The sequence below is a fragment of the Rhincodon typus genome, chromosome 16, assembly GCF_021869965.1.
Source record: "Rhincodon typus isolate 14 chromosome 16, sRhiTyp1.1, whole genome shotgun sequence".
NCBI classification, from domain to species: Eukaryota; Metazoa; Chordata; class Chondrichthyes; order Orectolobiformes; family Rhincodontidae; genus Rhincodon; species Rhincodon typus.
The window spans coordinates 11825573-11847523 of record NC_063347.1 but is presented as its reverse complement, the minus strand read 5'-3'; the positions used below and the strand labels follow the sequence as shown (position 1 = coordinate 11847523).

At 43.8% G+C, this 21951-nt stretch overlaps 1 protein-coding gene across 3 annotated transcripts in view; it reads left to right on the top strand.

Moving 5' to 3' along the window:
- Window positions 1-21951, top strand: part of mst1rb (macrophage stimulating 1 receptor b) — a 118304-nt gene that overhangs the window by 74448 nt on the left and 21905 nt on the right. For all 3 annotated transcript variants that reach the window (XM_048606671.1, XM_048606672.1, XM_048606673.1), the window contains exons 6-13: window positions 2158-2318; window positions 13289-13427; window positions 14651-14787; window positions 15669-15839; window positions 17753-17846; window positions 19105-19323; window positions 20781-20924; window positions 21576-21732. In XM_048606671.1, the coding sequence (XP_048462628.1) occupies window positions 2158-2318; window positions 13289-13427; window positions 14651-14787; window positions 15669-15839; window positions 17753-17846; window positions 19105-19323; window positions 20781-20924; window positions 21576-21732 (1222 nt within the window). The remainder of the gene's footprint in view (window positions 1-2157; window positions 2319-13288; window positions 13428-14650; window positions 14788-15668; window positions 15840-17752; window positions 17847-19104; window positions 19324-20780; window positions 20925-21575; window positions 21733-21951) is intronic.

Genomic DNA, 21951 nt, shown 5'->3' with positions numbered 1-21951 from the left:
AGTTCAACTGGTAACTTGTAGCAAGTTGGTACAACTGAATGGTGTGCTCAGCTATTTCAGTGGCCGTTGAAGAGTTAATATCATTTCATTTGGAGTCACATTACTCCAAACCATGGGCAGGCTTCCTTCTCTAAAGTACATTAGTGAGCCAGACTGGGCTTTTACATCAATCAATGATAGTTTCCTGGCCACCATTACTGAAGCTAGTTTTCAATCCTAGATTTGGTAATGAATTGTTTTAAGTAGTGGAGCAAGTTGGACCCCTGTCCCAAAACATTGGCTTGGGGCCCTGGATTGCTCATCTATTGACATTGCCACGACACCAACGTCTCCCATTCTTAAATTGAGAATAGAACCCCATCTATTTTCTCGGGTGGATGAGAGGGATAACGTGGCACCGTTATGAAAATGAGGGAGGGCTGTATTTCCAAGGACCAGGCTAACCTTCTCCCCTCAACCACCAGCATTCAAAATTCAAGATCATCCAATCATTTTTGTATTAATCTTTATGGGAGCTTGCTGTGCTCAAATTGATTGCGCTTTTCCTACATTACAACAGGGATTATACTTCAGAAGCATTTCATGGATTGTAATGTGCGTTGATGTACACGACGAGGTCATGAAAGTTGCCACACAAATGCAAAATCTTCTTTCCATTTAATAGCACATCACCACTTTCTCAAGTTCAGCTAGGATGTGAAATAGAGTCTAGCCCGGTCAGTGAAGCCCAAATCCCAATGGCAAACTTTAAAAAGATGGCTTTTATTCTGGGACAGCAGCAAGTTTCAGGCAGAGGGCTGAACAAGATACGAACAGACGAAGCAAGAATTATGATATAGTGAGAACAGTGACCTCCATTCATTTGCAGGCAGAAAAGTCTGAGTTTAATAGCGCTGAGGCAGAATAAGTTGGATAGAAGAGGATGAATTGGATTATACAGGCCCCTGTTGGGTATGTTTTTGAAGGGGACACATGAAATAGGTTTGGTAATAAGTCTATCACGTTGCCACCCAGTCCTGACCTAACCCCCAATAATCATCTTACAGAGGTTTATAAATTCATGATAGGCGTAGATAAGGTGAATAGCAAAGATCTTTTCCCCAAGGTAGGGGAGTCCAAAACTAGACGGCATAGGTTTAAGGTGAGAGGGGAAAGGTTTAAAAGGGACCTCAGGGGCAACTTCTGCACACAGACAGCGGTTCGTATGGTGAATGAACTGTCAAAGTACGTGGTGGAGGCTGGTACAATTATGACATTTAAAAGACATTTGGACAGGTACATGGATAGGAAAGGTCTAGGGGGATGTGGGCTAAACATAGGCAATTGGGACTAGTTTAGTTTGGGAGACATGGTCGGCATGGACATTGGTCCGAAGGGTCTGTTTCCGTGTTGGATGACTGTCACCACAATATTTAAATAAATGATCAAAGGTCAGTCAGGCTTATTAACAAGCCTACTGAGCTGAAGACTATATTGCCCATGCAATACATTGGCAGGCGGGGTGGTCAGGTGGGAGTGGGCAGGCCGCTTTTGGAGGCCTGTGTGCACAAAGGTGGGAAGGCAGTGGATCTCCACATTTGGATGAAAGGCCTAGCTCGCAACAGGGGACACCCCTCAAAATTCCATCTCCCTCCCATCCCACAGGATGCCATAGCCTTCTTTCCTTCCACACTGTCTGCTCAACAGATCTTGCCCCCATTGTTTTGAACGCACTCTAACATGAGAGATTCCACTCTTGCCTCCCTCTGTGATCACATCCAATGGGGCCAAAAATTATAGCCTCAAGGGTGTGATAGGCAATGTTTCATGGTGAAAGATGGAAGAAGGATTGTCCATCACAATGCAGCAATGCTTTACTTTTTCTGAATAAAATTCTGTAAAAGCAGATGGCATTAAGAAAGTCTACAAAAAGGAAAGATCACACTATCCTCTACAGATACCATAGCTGCACCATACAGAAAGAATTGGCCATTTCCAAAGCAGCAGAATAATCTTCAATAAATTAACATTGAAGTCTATTTGGAAATTACAAGATAATTGAGGTATAAATCAGAACAAATGCCTGAATTTAAAAAAAGGCTTGCATTCTTGAAATGTATTTGCACCTGTACACATGTACTCATTGTACTTTTTCTCCTTATTTTCTTTATATTACAGTTTCAACCCAAAAGTGCTCCTGTCAATGGAGAGACCATGCTAACTCTATGTGGCCGCGATTTCCAATCTCCACATGGGCCCCCAATAACACCAGCCTCCCACATGGTTCAAGTGGGAAACCGGTCTTGCAAAGTCATCCCTGAAAGGAGCAATGCCAGGAAGTAAGTTTGTATGTTTCAGTGTTCCCCATTTAAGGTTTTCATACAAAAATGTTCAGGTTAAGATGTGTGTCCTTATGATAATTTTTCCTTTTCAAGGGTAAAATCCTGCAGTGGGGCAAATCAGTCACCTTTGTAATGACCACGTGACAATATAATTCAACCATACAAGTTGAAGCTGACACTTAACAGGATCGGTTTTCCCAACACTTGATCTGGGGGAGATTGTCCGTTTCTGGCAATGCAAAGATCAGGAGAAACATTGCAGAGACATTTCTACCCCCTAGATTGCTGGGGCAGGAAGTAAATGGAGACAGAGGTGGTGTTGAGTTGAATGAGATGCTCGACACCTTGCCTCGAGTGCTCGGTTCAATGCTCACTGTGTGTCTGAATGTGGAACATAGTTGCAGTTGAACATTGAGCTGGGTTTTATATACTTTTTTTGGGGGTTGGGGGTTAAGCAAGAGAGTTGGATCATAATCTCTAAGATGTCGGCCTGCTCTCCTGCCTCACCCACCACTTCCTCAGATCATCCAACAGCATATGGCTAATTGGTGACCATTCAGTAGGAAGGCGCCTAATTCCAGGAGTAGAGGAGGACTCCACATCTAATCGGGACCACAGGTCGGGGTGACATGCAGCAGTTGGGTCAATGCTGCGAGAGAGGGAAGTTAGTGATGTCTCCAAATTGAAAGGCCCCTTTCTTTCAGAATGTCTCTTTATCTTTTATTATTTAGTTTGCAATGTGAAAAGATCGTGTTTGGGCCTGCAGTAAGCCAGGGAATTTTAGGTCCTCTCTCGTTTTATGCTTTGAGGTGGGAAGGTTATGTAATTCTGCAGGAAGGTGGTGAAACCGCACCCCCTACTAGAATTAATTTGGGAAGGCTTGCGATGGGACTTCCCAACTGCCATTTGAGGTTCTTAAATGGCCAGTTAATGAGAGCTTTATCCCACTGCTACTGGGATTAATCCCCTGTGGGAGGGTGTGGGCCATTCAATATATGACAAGTAAAACCACACGCCTGCTTGTTGACTCTGGGTTAGGAGTGTGTCCATTTTTAGGGACATTCAATATCTCAGCAAAGGATCAAGGATGGGGGTTGGCACAGACACCTGCTGACACAAAAACATAGAAACATAGGAGATAGGAGCAAGAGGTGGCCATTCGGCCCTTCGAGCCTGCTCTGCCATTCTTCACGATCATGGCTGATTGTCCAACTCAATAGCCTAATCCTGCTTTCTCCCCATAACCTTTGATCCCATTCGCCCCAAGTGCTATATCTAGCCGCCTCTTGAATACATTGAAAATTTTGGCATCAACTACTTCCTGTGGTAACGAGTTCCACAGGCTCACCATTCTTTGGGTGAAGAAATGTCTCTTCATCTCTGTCCTAAATCGTCCACGCTGAATTCTCATACTGTGACCCCTGATTCTGGACACACCCACCATCGGGAACATCCTCCCTGTACCTACCCTGTTCCGTGCTGTTAGAATTTTATAAGTCTCTCTGAGATCCCCCCTCCATCCCAACCTTGTCAATCTCTCCTCATACATCAGACCCGCTACTCCTGGAATCAGCCTGGTAAACCTCTGCTGCACTCCCACAAGAGCAAGAGCATCCTTCCTCAGAAAAGGAGACCAAAACTGCACACAATATTCCAGGTGTGGTCTCAGCTTCTTGCTGACCCCCTTACACCCCTCCACAATTACCCCATCTCCACAAACCCCTGTTGGAATTATTTACCTCTGGTCTTTGTCACAAGGGTCGGAGGTGAAGGTTCATTTGGAGAATAAACTAGTGTAGCATAAAGTCTAGCATGGACTGCTTGAGCCAAATGGCTTAGTTCTGTGCTGTACAGAATATGTTTGCAAACATGTAGAACAACTGCAATTAGAAATCTGATAGTCTTGGCTTTTTTCTCCTCCCTAGTCCAGCTGGATGGAGAGCAGCGGTTCAGTTCCACACTGAGATTGCGAATTAGAATTAAGCTAGGGCTGGGCGAGGTGGAAAAACATATTCAAAGGTTTGGTAGCTTCACGTAAGTAATGGGTCCCTTTTGATAGCTCATGCCTAATCATGTAAATGGTGAACTTATTTTGGAAAGGTAGGAGGAGATTTTCCCAGCTCACTGTCAATAGTTGTCAACTCAAACCATACACGCTGCCTGACATTCACTAAATACTTTAACTTGAGCCAACCAGCAACAAAACAGTGATCTGGTTGTTTTCAGGCTTACTCAGTCACCAATCCGCAAAACTTGCTCAAACAAATAATCATTCTTGACAGCAAGTTTGGACAAAACTTTCTGAATCTCTCCCCTCAAGCCTCTTTGTATTCACCTTTCTCACACACATTTCACTGCTGTCCCTCTCTCAATTCTTGCTACTGTCTCACTCTTTTGATTTTGCCACTTTCAATCTCCTCACACCAATTCTGTGCTTGCTTCTTTATTTCCTTCTGTTAGACTTTCTATCTTCACTTTCCCATTCCATCTCTAGTTCCCCTTTCTCTTTCCCCTTTTTTTTTTGCCTTGCTGTCTTTGTTGCATTTCTGTTTCATTTCCCTTTAGCAGCACGGTGGCTCAGTGATTAGCACTGCCACCTCACAGCACCAGGGAGCTGTCTGTGTGGAGTTTGCACATTCTCCCTGCATGCATGGGTTTCCTCCAGGTGCTCTGGTTTCCTCCCACAGTCCAGAGATGTGCATGTTAGGTGGATAGGCCATGGGAAATGTAGGGTTACAGGGATAGGGTAGGGAGGGTGAGTCCTGGTGAGATGTTCTTTGGAGAGTCATTATGCTGAATGGCCTTTTTCCACACTATAGCTACTCTATTTAAAAAAAACACTGTCTGTAGTGAGCACCCTTGTTTCTTGTGCCTTTTCTCACTTCTGTTCCTCATGTCTGTCTTCTATTTTGTTTGTTCCTCTCTTTCTTCTGATACTGCTACATTGTTCTCAACTTCTTCCTTGTTTTATATGTGCTCCTCTTGATCTACTCCCTCACTTTTGTGACTGTTTTTGACTGTTTGCTGACTTTTGTTGCCACATTTCATTTCTCCACTTTTTGTCTTCCATTCCCTAAAGTTTTTTTTCTTCTCTGTCTTGTCTTCTTTCACATTTGCCCCTTTTTGCAGTGTGAACAATTTTCTTCTTATACTTGCAGCGTGTGGAAAGATGATTGAACTGAATGGGTCATTCATTCAGACTCTATTCTAGAACGGAATCTTTAATCCCTGTGCCCAGATGGTCTATGGGGAGACGATGGCCAAGTGGTATTATCGCCAGTCTGTTATCCAGAGACCCTGTTCTGGGAACCCAGGTTTGAATCCTGCCATGGCAGATGGTGGAATTTGAATTCAATAAAATATCTAGAATTAAGAATCTAATGATGACCATGAATCCATTGCCAATTGTTGGAAAAACCCATGTGGTTCACTAATGTCCTTTAGGGAAGCAAACTGCCAACCTTACCTGGTCTGGCCTACATTTGACTCCGGACCTCTAGCAATGTGGTTGACTCTTAACTGCCCTCTGGGTAATTAGGGATGGGCAATGAATGCTGCCCAGCCAGCAATGCTCCTCATCCTGTGAATGAATAAAGAAAATAAATATAGTATGTACAGTGAAAAGTTTTGTGTTGCATGCATTACTGGCAGATCATACCAGACAAATTACATTTGGGTAATAGAACAGAGCGAATACAATGTTACGGCTGCAGGGAAGGTGCATAAAGAGTGAGATCAACATAAATTTGAAATTTGAGGGGTTCATTCAGAAGTATAATAACAGCGGGGAAGAAGCTGTTCTTGAATCTGTTGGGATGTGTGTTTAAGGTTTTTGTATCTTCTGCCTGATGGAAAAGGGTGAGAGGGGTCCTTGATTATGATGGCTATATTGCCAAGGCAGTGGGAAGTGTAGACTGAGTCAATGGAAGGAAGGCTGGTTTTCATGATGGACTGGGCTGGTTCACAAATCTCTAAAGTTTCTTGTGGTCTTGGGCAGAGCAGTTGCCATACCAAGCTGTGATGCATCCAGATAGGAAGCTTCCTAAGGTGCATCTCTAAAAATTGGTAAGAGCCATGTGGAAATGCCGAATTCCTTAGCCTTCTGAGGAAGTCAAAGTGTTGGTGCATTTTCTTGACTGTAGCATCGACATGGACCAGGGCAAATTGTTGATGACGTGTACTCCGAGGAACCTGAAACTGTTGACCACCTCCACCTCAGCACCACTGATACAGATAGGAGAGTGTCCTCCATTCTGCTTCCTGAAGTCAATGACCTTTGTTTCGCTGGCATTAAGGGGGAGATTGTTTTACACCATGCCACTAAGCTATCAATTTCCTTCCTGTACTGTCTTGTCATTATTTGAGATCCGACCGACTATGGTGGTGTCACCAGCAAATTTGTAAATGGAGTTAGAGCTGAATTTGGCCACACAGCCGTGGGTGTATAAGGAGTATAGTAAGGGACAGAGTATGCAGCCTTGTGGGGTACCGGTATTGAGGATTATTGTGGAGGAGGTATTGTTGCCTATCCTCACTGATTGTGGTATGTGTAAGGAAATCAAGGATCCAGCTGCAGAGGGGGGAGCAGAGTCCTGGGTCTCGGAATTTGGAGGTTAATTTGGCTGGAATGACGAAGTTGAAGGTGCAGCTAGAGTCAATAAATTAGGGGTCCGACATAGATGTCCTTGTTATCCAGGTGTTCCAGGGATGAGTGTAGGGTCTAGGAGATGGCATCTATTGTTGACCTATTGTGACGGTGGGTGAATTGTACTGGATCAAGGCAATCTGGGACACTGGAGTCGATGTGTCCCATTATTAACCTGTCGAAGCACTTCAGACTGATGGATGTCACAGCCACCTGGCAGTGTTCATTAAGGCACACTGCCTGATTTTTCGTTGGCACCGGGATGATAGTGGTCTTCTTGAAGCAGGTGGAAACCTCACATTGTAGCAAGGAGAGGTTAAAGATGTCTCCAAATACTTGTGTTAACCGTTCTGCACGGGATCTGAGTGCACGGCCAGGGACTTTCTGATGATTTAAAAAGGCCGATCTGAGGTCTACAGTGGTGACTGTGGGTACAGGTGCTCCTGAAGCTGTTGGAGCAGGTGACGTTATTTCACTGACCTTCTGTTCAAAAGGTGCAGAGAATGCATGGAGCTCATAGGGGAGGGGTGCATTTGTTGTCAGCGATTCTACTCAATTTCGCTTTGTAGCCCGTTATAGCGTGTAAGTCTCACCATAGTCAACAGGTGTTTTTGTGGTTAGTCTGGGACTCTGGTTCAGCCTGGTACTGTCTCTTAAAACAAAAACCCAAAAGAACTGCAGATTCTGTAAATCAGGAACAAAAACAGAAGTTGCTGGGAAAGCTCAGCAAGTCTGGTAGCATCCGTGAAGAAAAAATCAGAGTTAACGTTTCAGGTCCGTTCTGAGGAAGGGCCACCGGACCTGAAATGTTAACTCTGATTTCTTTTCTTCACAGATGCTGCCAGACCTGCTGAGCTTTTAAGCAACTTCTGTTTCTGTTGGTATTGTCTCTTGGTGACCGCGATGGTTCTTCAAAAATGGGAGTCTACAACCATGGCACAAAGTCTCAGGATACAGGGTAGACTATTTAGAGCTGAGATGAAGAAACACTCTCCCCATTTAGAGTGTGGTCAACCTGGGAAATTTCCTGCCACAGAACACGTGGAAAGCCGAGTCACTGAGTGTATTCTAGAAATAGACTAGTAATTTTTTAGATAGTAAAAACATCAAGGGATGTAGAGAGAAAGCAGGAATGTGGCATTGAGAAAGAGGATAAGTCTGATCATAACGAATGGTGGAGCAGGCTTGAAGGGCCAAATGGCCAACTCATGTTCCTAGTTTCTGAAAAAAAGGTTAAACACTTGCCTTCATTATTCAGTCCTTTAAGTGTAGGAGTTGGGGCGTTATGTTGATGTTGTACAGGTCATTGGTGAGGCCTCCTCTGGAATACTGTGTCCACTTCTGGTTGCCCAGTTATAGGAAGGATATTACCAAGCTGGAGAGGGTTCAGAAGAGATTTACCAGAATGTTGCCGGGTATGGAAGGTTTGATTTATAAGGAAAGGCTGGATAGGCTGGGACTTTCTTCACTGGAGCATAGGAGGGTGAGAGGTGACCTGATAGAAGTTTCTAAAATAATGAGAGGTATAGGTAGTGTTGATGTTAGTTGTCTTTTCTCTAGTATGGGGAATTTCAAGACGAGGGGGCACATTTTTAAGGTGAGAGGAGAGAGATTTAAAAAAGCCATAAGAGGCAATTTTTTTACACAGAGATTTGGAATGAATGCGTGTGGAATGAACTACCTGATGAAGTGGTGGATGCGGGTACAATTACAACATTCAAAAGACATTTGGATGGATACATGAAATAGGAAATGTTTGGAGGGATATTGGTCAGGAGCAGGAAGGTGGGACTAGTTTAGTTTGGGATTATGTTTGGTGTGAATTGGTTGGACCGAAGGGTCTGTTTCCATGCTGTATGTCTCTATAAACTTTTAGGGAATGATTTTAAGGTAATGAACAAAGTTAGCTTGAAGTGATGGAATGGAAATTAAGTCTACCTGTTCTTGCATGCTTTTGGCCTAAGCCTGTTGAGGTCTGCTTTCCCTAGATCTATCAAAAAGATAAAAGCCTTCTGCATTGATTTTTTAGCAGAGGTCCCTTTAAAGACCACTGGATATGTTCACTGGATGGAAATGATAGCATTGTGGTAATGTCACTGAACTAGCAATCCAGAGATCCAGGCTAATGCTCTGGGATTATGGATTCAAATCCCACCATAGCAGCTGATGGAATTTGAATTCAATTAATAAACTGGACTAAAATCCTGGAGCTCTCTCCCTAACAGTACTATGTGGATACATTTTTTTCTTACTTGTTCATAGGGTGGGTCAGCATTTATTACCCATCCCTAATTGCTCAGAGGGCAGTTGAGCATCAACCACATTGCGGTGGTTCTGGAGTCACATGTAGGCCAGGCCCAGATGGGTCTTTATGACAGTCAACAATGGTTCCATGGTCACCATTAGGCCAGGTTGATTTTTTTTTGGATTGAATTCAAAACTCTCCATCTGTTATGGTGGGATTCATACCCATATGCCCTGAACACTGGCATGGTGTTCCGGATTGTCAGCCTGTGATAGTAACAGCACGCTACTGCCTTCCCAAGGCCACAGGGACTGCAGTGGTTCAAGAAGTTGACTCAGTGCCACTTTCTGAAGGGCAGTTAGAGTTGGCAGTAAATGGCGGTCTGGACAGCAATATCTACACTTTTACCGAAGGATCTGTTTCCGTGCTGTATGACTCTATAATAAATATCTTAATAAGTCTTGGAATTAGCCAGGCATTGGGCATGTAATTGTGCATTCTCATTTGGCATGGATAGTGTATTTTTGTGGCATCAGCCTGATGCACTGAACATGGAAATATGTCTAGAGTTAAACAGCCAAAATTCAAAATATTCATTCAGCTATATTACGCTTAATTCTTAGCTCACTCCTCCTGCACCATCCTAAACATGTTCACTGATATGTTGAATAAATTCATGCCATCTCTTATAAAGTCCTGGATTGAGGCTATTAAAATTTGGCCCAAACATGATGTGTAAATTAGATTAGAATTTTAAAATGAAACTTGTGATCTTTGCTCTTGTTCTTAGTTATCTTTTATAGGGAACAATTAAGTGGATATTTTTGATGTGAGATGTGAGTGTGGTATAAGCATTTTCTTCACTCTCTGTAGAGAAAAGTATTTGAACATTTCTTTGATTGATCCAAGAATGTTTGGTCATGATCTCCCATTTTCCTGTTTCCTTTTGGTGAGAATTGCCTTCATTGAAAACATTTCACCCACGAGAAAATCTACTCATTTCAGAAAAATAAAAATGGCCCAGCACATGATACCCAAGCAATAAGGTTCAGCTTCTCTCATGTGCTGGGCTCTCAGCCTCACTGTGACATGAGGAGACAACAGAGGCTGGAGGATTTCCCCAGAGTGAGGGAGAAAAGCTAAAAGCATCCATTGGTTGCACTTAGCTGGCTCCTAAAGTGGATCAGATTACACACCCACCCTCCAATCTACAAGATGGTGTTTGCTCTGGGCTAATGGAATATGGAAATCTCTTAGGCAAAAAGCATTTGAGGCTGGGTAGTCAGCAGGAGAGATGGAGCTGGAGGTAATGTCACTGGATTAGCAATACAGAAGCTCAGCGAAATCGGGTCTCAGTAATGGTGACTGTGAAACTGCCATCAATTGTTAGAAAAATTGATTTGGTTCACTAATGCCCTTTATGAGGGAGGGAAATCTGTAATTCTTTCCTGCTTTCACCTACATGTAGCACCAGAGCAATGGTATAGTAAGCCATTCATAGAAGCCCTACAGCATGGAGAGAGGCCATTTGGCCCAACAGGTCCAAACCAAACTTCTGAAGAGGATCCCACCCAGCACCAGTCCCACACCCTATCCCTGTAACCCCACCTATTACCATGGCTGATCCACCCCCTGGACACTACAGACAATTTACCATGGCCAATCCACCTAGCCTGCACACTCCTGGACACTGTGGGGCAATTTAGCATGGCCAATCCACCTAATATGCACATCTTTGGGCTGTGACAGGAAACCAGAGCACTTAGAGGAAACCCACACATGCAAACTCCACACAGACAGTCACCTGAGGCTGGATTTGAATCAGTATCCCTGGCACTGTGAGGCAGCAGTGCTAACCACTGAGCCACCATGCCACCCATCAGTTCAAGGGCAATTGGAGATGGGCATCAGATACCAGCCTTGCCATTGAAATTACTTAAATTGAAGATCAGAAAATGGTGAAATTGAGATTAGTCAATTTTTGTTGAGCTCCGACATTGAGGGCAGTTGAGTGGAGTTCACATGCAGTCAGCCATGATCCAATCGTGTGGCCCAACAGGATTGAGAGGCCGAAAGGCCTATTCCTGTTATGGGGATTAGAAGCAAAAGTGCAAAGTTTTGACGGTAAGCCATTACATACCAAAGCAGTGTACTGTTTTGGAGTTGTGTCGGCTTGTGCACTGTTTGTTCCCATGACAACAATCATCCTGTGTTGTAATCAGTTTAAAAATAGGTGGTGCTCCATTTGTTGCCTCCAGCAAAACCACCTCTCACAATCTATTAGCGCTCTGTGTGTAGGTCGTTAATGGACTAGCTTCTAGCTGTCAAACAATGAATCACTGCACAAGCGCGCACGTTCTTATAATAGTAAAATAATTTAAAAATAATTTTAATTAAAAATAATTTTAAAAAGCACACCGCAATGGTAAAGAAAGAAAAGAGTTATATTTTTATAGCATTTTCATTTGTTGCTTGGAAATGTCTCAAAGCAACTAACTTCTGTTGTTCAATGATTCTGTGCATGACCAGAAGGGGTCATGAGCTTACTGCACATTGCTAAACCATCGTGGTCCAGGTATCTTGACTTCACAAAATTTCTAATGCAGTAGGTACAAGTTCTGATGAAGATTTGCTTTAATTGCTTCAAAAATGAAGAAACTGTTCATCTCTTTTTATTCTTTGGAGATGCTTGCGAATGGAAACTGCCATTGAGCTTAACAGAGAAATCTCAATATTAGACATAATAAGAACTGCCGATGCTAGAGTCAGAGATAACACAGTGTCGAGCTGGAGGAACACAGCAGGTCAGGCAGTATAGGAGGAGCAGGAAAGTTGACATTTCGGGTCGGGACCCTTCTTCAGGGCCTGCTGTGCTCCTCCAGATCCACACTGTGTTATCTCAATATCTTTTCTGATGAAGGGTCTAGGCCCGAAACGTCAGCCTCTCTGCTGCTATGATGCTGCTTGGCCTGCTGTGTTCATCCAGCCCTGCACCTTGTTGTCTCGGATTCACCAGCATCTGCAGTTCCTACTATTTCTATCTCAATATTAGTTTTGTTTCTAGTATAAAATATTCTGTTCTGTATGTAAGGGGTACAGCAAGAGGGGGATGTGGTGGGTTTGTAAGGTATGAAAATTGATGCTGATTTTCCGGCTCCTTCCCATCGTTAGATCATTATGGAATGAAGGCGAGACAGGGCTGGGCACTCACAACAGCACACAGCTAAATAACGGATAGTTAAAGGGCTACGGTCAGAAACTGACTAGAATTTTTCGGTCGGTCCGTGGACCTTCCAAGATGTTCTAGTCCAGGCCAGCTGGTGACCTCCCATGGCATGTTTCCAGACTCCCAATTAAACCTCCCGTTCATGAGCATGTCCATCATCTTTAATTAGATGCCAAACCACACTCTGACCAGTTACTGCCTGATTGCTGTTTCCACACTGTGTGGGCTTCAGCCCATTTTACCCAGACATTTAGGGACCCGACCCAAAGGACAAAACCCTGTCCAAACTATGTCTTGGAGTATGGATGATAATTCAATTGAATTTCTCCTGAAAAGCGTCATGGCGATCAAACAAGTTTGCTCTCCCATCCTGATAAAGGCACATTTGTCCTTTCTATTCAATGTATTTTTGTTAGAACGAGGGCGCCCCTGTCGGCTGCTAGACGTAGAATCCTAGAATCCCTACAGTGTGGAAGCAGACCATTCAGCCCATCAAGTCCAAAGGGCATCCCACTCAGACCCATTCCTCCCTAACCTTATTCCCTGTAACCCTGAGTGTCTCATGACTAATCCACCATGCCTGCATATCCCTGGACACAATGAGCAATTTAGCATGGTTAATCCACCTAACCTGTACATCTTTGGACTGTTGGAGGAAACCTGTGCAGACACAGGGAGAATGTGCACACTTCACACAGACAGTCGCCCGAGGCTGGAATCAAACCCAGTTCCTTGGCACTGTAAGGCAACAGTGCTAACCACTGAGTCACCGTGCTGCCTTGTTTCAAAATGGAATGCATGCCTGGTTTAGTTCTAAGATGAAAAGACAAGTGTGTCATGTTTCGTGGCAGGTTGTCATGTCAGCTGGAAATCACTGGAAAACCTCAGCCTGCCAATTTGACTACCATCAAGATCACTATTCGAGAGGCAAGTCATAACGGCGAGTTCGTCATCAGTGGGTCCACATCCCTCGCTGGATTTGAATTCGTGGTGAGGTTCTCACAGCATTATGATTTTGTTTTCCACAAGTTGGTTTTGAATATTGTATTTTGTCATGAAGATGTACCCTTTAAATTGTAGATGCAGAAGGTATTCTTTAGTTCTCTGGGGCTTCAGTGTCGAATTTAAGCCACTCGCATTCTGAATCAGCAATACATAGCAATGAGAAAAGGACTGGACAGGAGCAAGGTATAAGCAGCTCATAGCTGTCTCCTTGCAGCTCATCTCACTCAACTTTGCTTCCAAATGCAGCCATTTCTGTATAAAGTTCTTATCACCTCCACTGAGCTGAATAGGTTTGTCAATCTGATCGCAAATTTCATCCCTTCCACCAACATAAAGTCTTTATAGCGTGGAAGCAGGCCATTCAGCCCACACCAACCCTCCGATGAGCATCCCACCCAGATCCACCCTATCCCCTTAACCGTGCATTTCCCGTGGCTGACCCACCTAGCCTGCACATCTCTGGACCCAATGAGCAATTTAATGTGGCCAGTCCACCTAAGCTGCACATCTTCAGACTGTGGGAGGAAACCGGAGCACCCGGAGGAAACCCTCGCAGACACGAGGAGAATGTGCAAACTCCACACAGACAGTCGCCCGAGGGTGGAATCAAACCCGGGTCCCTGGCGCTGTGAGGTAGCAGCGCTAACCACTAAGCAGGGTTGGGGCTATTCAGGAAACCTGACTGCGGTTTCAGTATTCTGGCTTATTTTCCTGTAATGGTCTTAAATGCCTGCTGATTGGCGGAAGACCAGGATCAGCAGCCACTTTGACAATGATGTGGAGGGTCACACAGCCATACTCAATCTTGCTTTCCCTCTGTCTTCAGCTCTGATGAAGAGAATTCTAGACTCGAAATGTTAGCTTGCTGTCTCTCCATGGATGCTGCTTGATTTCCAGCATTTTTTTGTCCTCCCCCTTGTGCCTTCTGATGGTGATGAAAAGTGGGAGCTTTCTGTGCTCATAATTTCCACTAGTCATTGGCTGTGAAATGAGTTGTGCTGCTATTTCAGCTGATCCCTAGCTTGAATCACTTAGCTCTGCAAAGATCAAGGAATGAACTTGAATCTGTCTCTCTGCTATAATGTCTTAATAAATGCGCTTACTGTACCAATCGCTCCAATATATTCGGATATTGGAACGGCCTACACTTTCTGCAAATCTTGGGATCTGTGAGGCAGCTGTGAACGCATATAATTTTTGTTTTGTAGGAACCTATCATAACTCATGTGACTCCAATGTATGGCCCTCAAGATGGTGGGACTTTGGTCACATTTTGGGGGAGACATCTGACAGCTGGCAATAACCAAAAAGTGACAATTGGTGGGAAAGACTGCCTCATAAAGAGGTAAGAAAGGAGGGTGGAGCAAAGTGCAGCTCTTCAAAGCCTTGGCTTTGAAGCAGATCACCTAGTTCCAAATAAAGGCAAAATTCTGCTGCTTCTGGAAACCTGAAACAAACACGGAGAATGCTTGAGAAACTCAGTATGAAAGTAGGAGGAGGCCATTCAGCCCCTCAATCTGTTCTGCCATTCAGTTTAATTGTGGCTGATCTGTATTTTAATTCTGTTCGGTAGGTCTTTTTGCCCTTGTCCAACAAAGGCCTGTCCATAATAATAAATAAAACAAAGAACCGTGGATGCTGGAAATCTGAAACTGGAAAATTGCTGGAAAAAACTCAACAGGGCTGTGGAGAGAAAGCAGAGTTAACGTTTTGGGTCCAGTGACCTTTCTTCAGAAGGATTCTGGGTACAGGGTTCTGAAGAAGAGTCCCTAGAGCTGAAACATTAACTCTGCTTTCTCCCCACAGACATTGTCAGACCTGCTGAGGTTCTCCGAGGATCTGTCCATCTCCAACTGATGATGACCAATTTGCAAAAGAGTTCTAGATCCCAGAATGACAGAAAACAGCAGATTGCTGCAGATAAAGTATGATCTTTCCATATACTGTTTAGTTCACAGCAGAGTACAAATGATAAATGGAATATTTTCTACTCATCCAGGAAATAAAAGATTTACAATTGACTTTTATTCTGTTGTTTAATGTCCAGAAGTAAGACAGAACGTAGAAACAGAAATAGTCCATTCAGCCCATTGAGCTTGATCCTCCATTTATGGCGACCATCAAGCACTTCGATGCCTTTTGCTGAGACAAGTACATCTTGTTTCAACTTTGGAAAATGTCCGACATTTCTAATCCTAATTTTCTTCTTGCACCTTTATTTGCCAGCAAGAATAGTACTTGTATAGAATGCATAACTCCAAAAATGGATTTGTTGAAGGAAGAGCCTCCTGTTGTGATGATAGACTCTGCAAAGGTAACAGCTGAAGGCAACTTCAAGTTCCAGTACCGAAAGAACCCTGTCCTTAACAGCATCTCCCCAAGCTGCAGCACCCAGAGGTAAGCCATAGCCAAGTCTTTTGCAAGTGGCTAAGTCTGGCAGTGAAATTTCTCTATCTGTCTCATTCTCCTTTTCTCTCTCTGTGCCACGTGCTGTCACTGTTGCAGTTTGTGCATGAGACATTTCCTGGGCGGAACTTAGGGACAGGAGGTGATTCAGCCCTTGTTTTGCCATTCAGTTAGATCGTGACTGGTCTCTATTTTACCTGTACCTACTTGACTTGGTGCTGTATGCTTTTAACTATATGTATTGAGATGATAAGAGGGTCAGAATACTTCCTCCCCTTCCCACCATATTTCAGTCTCCCACGGATGTGGATGTGCAAGCTTTGGATCTGCTGCCTCCCTTTGGAGAGTGGCAGCATGGTGCTGAGGGGGTTTGGTTAGAAGGTTAACCCAGCTCTCCACATCACTCTGGTGATCCTTAACCCTCTGTCGTCCCCTTCAACCCCCTTTATCCAAATCCCATGCTCTTTGAGAGCTCCCACCTCCACTGTGCCTAAGTTACCCCTGAACGTTGTTAGTGTCTGAGATTCTCTTCCCCAGGGAATAGACCCTGCAATCATAGGGTTCCAACAGTGTGGGAGTAGGCCATTCAGCCCATCAAGTCCACATCAACCTTATGAAGAGCATTCCACCCAGACCCACTCCCGTATCCCCACAGCTAATTCACCTAGCACACACATCCCTGGGCAATTTAGCACGGCCAATCTACCTAACCTGCACAGCTTTGGACTGTGGGAGGAAACCGGAGCAAACTCCACACAGACACTTGGAGAATGTGCAAACTCCACACAGACAGTCAGATGAGGGTGGAATTGAACCCAGGTCTTTGGCATTGTGAGGCAGCAGTGCTAATCACTGGGCCACCACATCACCCTGGATCATTCAATTTACTCAAGGCTCAGTAAGACAGATTTTTGATTTGATTGGAGACATGAGGGAGAGGCAAGGAAGTAGAGGTCAAGCTGCTTTAAGATCAGCCATGATCCTATTGACTATGGAAGCAGGCTCTAAGGCCAAATGGTTGACTTTTGCTCTTATTTCCGATGTTCTCCTGAGCCGTGCCCCCTCCCCAACCCCTCCGCCCCCCCCACCACCAACCAGGTATCCTCCAAAACCACTCTCCCCGTATCCATTAGGTCCACAACTCAGAAACTACGCAATAGCAACGGAAAACTTTGAAATGGATTTCTAAAAGAAACACCAAAGCTCTTACACTCTGATAAAACTGACAATCCGACTGATAGGTTAGATAGAAATAGATTATTTCTCACTGGCTGGATGGCCTAGGACTATGAGATGCAGTTTAAAATTGGCACCAGACTTCTTAATTTGTTAATTTTAAAACTGAGATTAGTACATTCCATCAGCCAAATGTATTAAGGAGTACAAGACAAGCATAATTTTGATGGAGTTAAATCACAAGATTAGCCATGATCTATTGAATGTCAGAACAGGTTCATGGGACTACCTGCTCTCCTCCTGTTCCTAAACTCTAGATTTCAAAACAAAATAATCATTCACAGCAGATCCATTGGAGAAATGGCAACACTGTAAATTATAGCCTCTTTCTCACGCACTTCCTTGGCTCCTGTAAGGAGGTGACGTGAAGAAATCTAAAGCTATTTTTTCAGATCATGGTAGAAGCACACCCACAGAGTACTCACACACACAGGCTGGAATTGTTTACGTTTGGGCCTTTATTGAAGTGTTTCTCAAGGGTGAAGAATTTCCCACTGCGCCCAGTGATGATCTTCTCTTCATGGTCAGGACCAACATCTCTGGGAAGAAAAGAAATTACTCAGCCTCCTGCCGATGTTGAATGTCTGCAGGGTGTGCTGCCTGTGTCTCTCTGTCTGTAAGTTTGACTCTGTCTCTTTCATGTATTTATTATTCCATTGTTCCTACAGTGGCCTCAACATCACCATCAGTGGTACCAATCTGAACTCTGTCTATCAACCGAAACTAGTATTTACCGATGACAAAAATGACACGTTTGTAAAGGTAGGTTTTTAGATGAAAAATGTTTCATCTTTCTTCCCCACAAAACCGGATCAGCTAAATATTCATTTTAAAAAAAAGTTAGCAAAGAGGAGGTAAGTGATTTTGCTGGATGGCTCCTGGTGCTGTGGGCCGTGTCCCTGCCTCTGAACCAGGAGCTTTGGGTTGAAGTCCCTATCCAAATCTTGGTGCCCAAGGAAAGTGCATTCATGTTATAGCCAATTCGATTGTATATCAAACTGCAAATCCTTCCAACTCACAGCAGTGGCAGATGGTAAGAACAAGAAGCCATTTCTGGTCTGCCACCTGAGGGAAAGAAAATTGGTGTCTCTGCCGTCGGCTTCCACAGCTCTAGACGACAATGTGAATGATGCCACAGTACATAGCACCACCATTAGAACCCAGCAAAGATAAGCCTGTTGGTTTAACCTTGGTGGTGGGGAAAGGTAAAGTCACCATTATCTTACCAGATTCATTAGAGAGTGAGAGAGACAACTGGTGGTGGTTTAACCTGAGGGTCACCATGCCTCGGATGAGGGGAGAGATTGAGAAGGGGAGTCCTTCATGGTAACCTCAGCTGTTGTGGGAAGTGAATCCATCACTGTTAGACCATAAGACCATGAGACAATGGAGCAGAAATAAGGCTATTCGGCCCATCAAGTCTGCTCCGCCATTCAATCATGGCTGATACGGTCCTCAACCTCATTCTCCGGCTTTCTCCCCGTAACCCTTGATCCCCTTGATAATCAAGAATCTATCTATCTCAGTCTTAAATGTACTCAATGACCTGGTCTCCACAGCCTTCTGTGGCAGTGAATTCCATAAATATTGGCATCACTTTGCATTGCAAACCAGCCTCCAGCCAACTGACCCCACAATTAATGGTGGGAAAGCCTTTAAAAACAATAACTTGGGAGAAAATTAAGTTACTTTGACAACTATTGATTTATTAAGGGAAATCATGTCACAAGCCAATCATGTTTAACTAACTTGCTCGATGAGGGGAATGAGGTGGATGTGGGTGTACATGGACTGTTATTATTTCTTTCCTTTCCACATTATTATTTCTTTGTTTCTCTGCCTGTCTAATTCTGTCTCTCTGCCATAAAGCTTTGAATGAGGAAAAAAAAATCTTTCTGCCATTACTTCTGTAGTCCCAAATTTCCCAGCTATCATCTTGGTCTCTTCCAGCCTCCTTTGTGAATCAGCTGAATGTGTTAGAGTTTGCACAATCCTAAATATCCCATCTTCCTGACTGCAGTTATGCAATCCGCCACCACTGTCTTCTGAGACTATGACCTGTGAAACCCCTTCAATTGAGGATGAGGAAGTGGAAGGGAAGCTCACTGTGATTATGGATGGTGTGCAGAACCTAAAGTCATTTGAACTGGAGTACAAGGAAGACTATGAGGTTTTTCCATTTGATGATGAGGGGCATATATACAAGCTAACCAAGGATGAAGATGAAATTGAGTTCAAAGTGAGTTTTTTTTTGGCTCTTCATCTTCCACAATGAAATGGGAAAATTATTTGTATGTAGAATTCCATTAATTAGATAGAAAATCTGTGTTCTTGGGATGCTTTCTTAGATGCATATCAATATGTGCACAGGAAATACATTGAAAAAGTAACATGTTATATAGAAAGAGATAACACAGTGTGAAGTCCAAAACAAAGGGGAGGAGCACACATATTTTACATTACAGCTGGGTCATTCAGAATGAAACTGTTGCTGAATGGCTGTGTTTATTTGAATCACAACATGAAAAAGGTCCCGACCTGAAACATCAACTTTCCTGCTTCTCTGATGCTGCCTGGCCTGCTGTGTTCCTCCAGCTCCATACTGTGTTATCTCTGACTCCAGCACAGGCAGTTCTTACTGTCTCTGAGTGATGCTATACAGAAAGGTACTGGTGTATAAACCAAATGTGGGGTTATCCAGTTTGCTGGTCATGCAAAGTCTGGGAGACAGCTCAGCATTGACATTGGTTTAGCTGCATAGATGAGACAGATCCCAACCATTGGAACCCATGCCTGGTACTGCAGTGTCAGTGGGTAGTGATTGGTGGCTGGCATCCTGCTGGTATTCAGGAGGTTGAAATTCACACAGTGAATGCAGCATTGTGCCACTCCAGCTGAGGAGAAAAAGTTGCACTGAGAAAAAGATGCCCAGTTTTTTTAAAAGTCGATTCATGTGATTGAAATAGGCTCAGAACCATAAGGTTGCAACTTTTTGCTGAATGATTCTGTGGGTGCCGCTGATAGGAATGAGATGTTCTACAATGGAGTCAACTTGTTTGTTTTAACACAGGCTGCTAACGTGACAGTTGCTGGCTGTGATCCCGTTCATACTATGATTCAAATAAACACAGCCATTCAGCAACAGTTTCATCCTGAATGACCCAGCTCTAATGTAAAATATGTGTGCTCCTCCCCTTTGTTTTGGACTCCCGGTCCAGAGGAAATAGTTTCTTTCTTCCTCTCCCCCATCCAATCCTTTTTAAAAGTTCATTTCTAAAGGAACTTGGACGGACATTTGAGGGAAAGAAAATATAAGGATAGAGTGGGGGCAATGAAACTAGTTGAATTGCTCCACAGAGAGCTAGTCTGGATTGATGGGCTGATTGGCCTTCCACTGCACAGCATGCGTGACTCTATATTAAACACCTCCATCAGATCCACCTTCATTTTTCTAAAGAAACCATTCTGTAAAGGGTGATTAGGTTGACAATTGACAGAGGGGACATGTTGGGCATTAGGTAAATCACAGACCACTAACTGTTAGATAGGTTTTCAAACACGAGGCTGAAAGTGGGGGAGAAAAATGTATGACTCTTTTTTGCATGAAATGTCTCTTTGCTGGAAGTATTGAAAGGTGAACTGTTTATTTGGCAACTTCTTTTTAACACGATTTTCATTTTGTTTCTGTGGAGACAGCATGCAAAGTTGTTTGATCTGAAGAACTGCCTGAATGTGACCCTTTTGGTAGGGGACACGATTTGTGATCCAAAGATCCTGGTGCAAGAGATCACCTGCACTGTTGAAACTGAATTGATCCCCCCCGAAGGGCTTCTAGTCAAGGTTGACAAGTTGAACTATTTATCTCTCTACGTGTTCTTGCTATATTTTCTGCTCTTTCATTGTGAGATATGCAGCATCTGCTTCATAGACCCCTTTTGTAATTTCGATTCATACAAGGCCACAGAGGAATTTTATCTCTCGTGCCTCAATGCATTGTATCATCTTACCCTGACATACTGTGACGCGCCTTGTTTGTCATTTCTCTATGCTTACTATTGGCTGTTGCCAGGACCCGGGACACTGGAGAGGAGATGTACATTGGGCCCAATAACCAGGGCCTGTGGCTCTAGGGACTTCATTATGCTCAGATCAGGGGCTTGGGCAAGCATCAGCACCAGGACCTGTGATTTCTGTCCATGTCCCTAGGTGCTACACTTTAGGATCGAGAACCGGAAGTCACAGTTCTAAGCCAATTGGCAAAAGAAGCAAATGGAGATCTGCTTTTTTCATTTTATGGGTTCAAATTTTACCAGTGCCTTTGACCCCAAGTCCTCAGAACATTAGTCTGGGGCTCTGGATTATTAGTCCAGTGAGCTTACCACTACACCCCCATCCCTCCCTGACTAATGGGCAGAAAATCTTGCCCTTAATAAAATTCTCTGTCGAGGCTTTTTAGTGATTTAATTGTTCTTTTCTCGTTTGTCCCCTTAGCTCTGGGTGAATAATGTGGAGAAGTTCATTGGGCACGTCATCTACGTCGAAGAAAGCCTTGGAACAATTGTGGGAATTATCATTGGCATTATTGTGATCTTTTTGGTGGTAATGATTTTGGTGGCCATCCTATTGATATACAGGAAGAAAAATAAAGGTAACTTTGCTTTTTGCTTTCCTCCTTTCCCGTCTTTGAAAGAATCATTCCAGCAGGGTTACCAGGGTTACCAGAGTTACCAGGGTTACCAAGGTTACCAGGGTTACCAGAGTTAGCAAGGTTACCAGCCACTCTCATCATCCAAGCCAATATGAAGAAGAAACCAAAAGTTTAGTAGGGAGGGAGTGATAAGGGTTTTGTGGGATGGTGGGGGGGAGT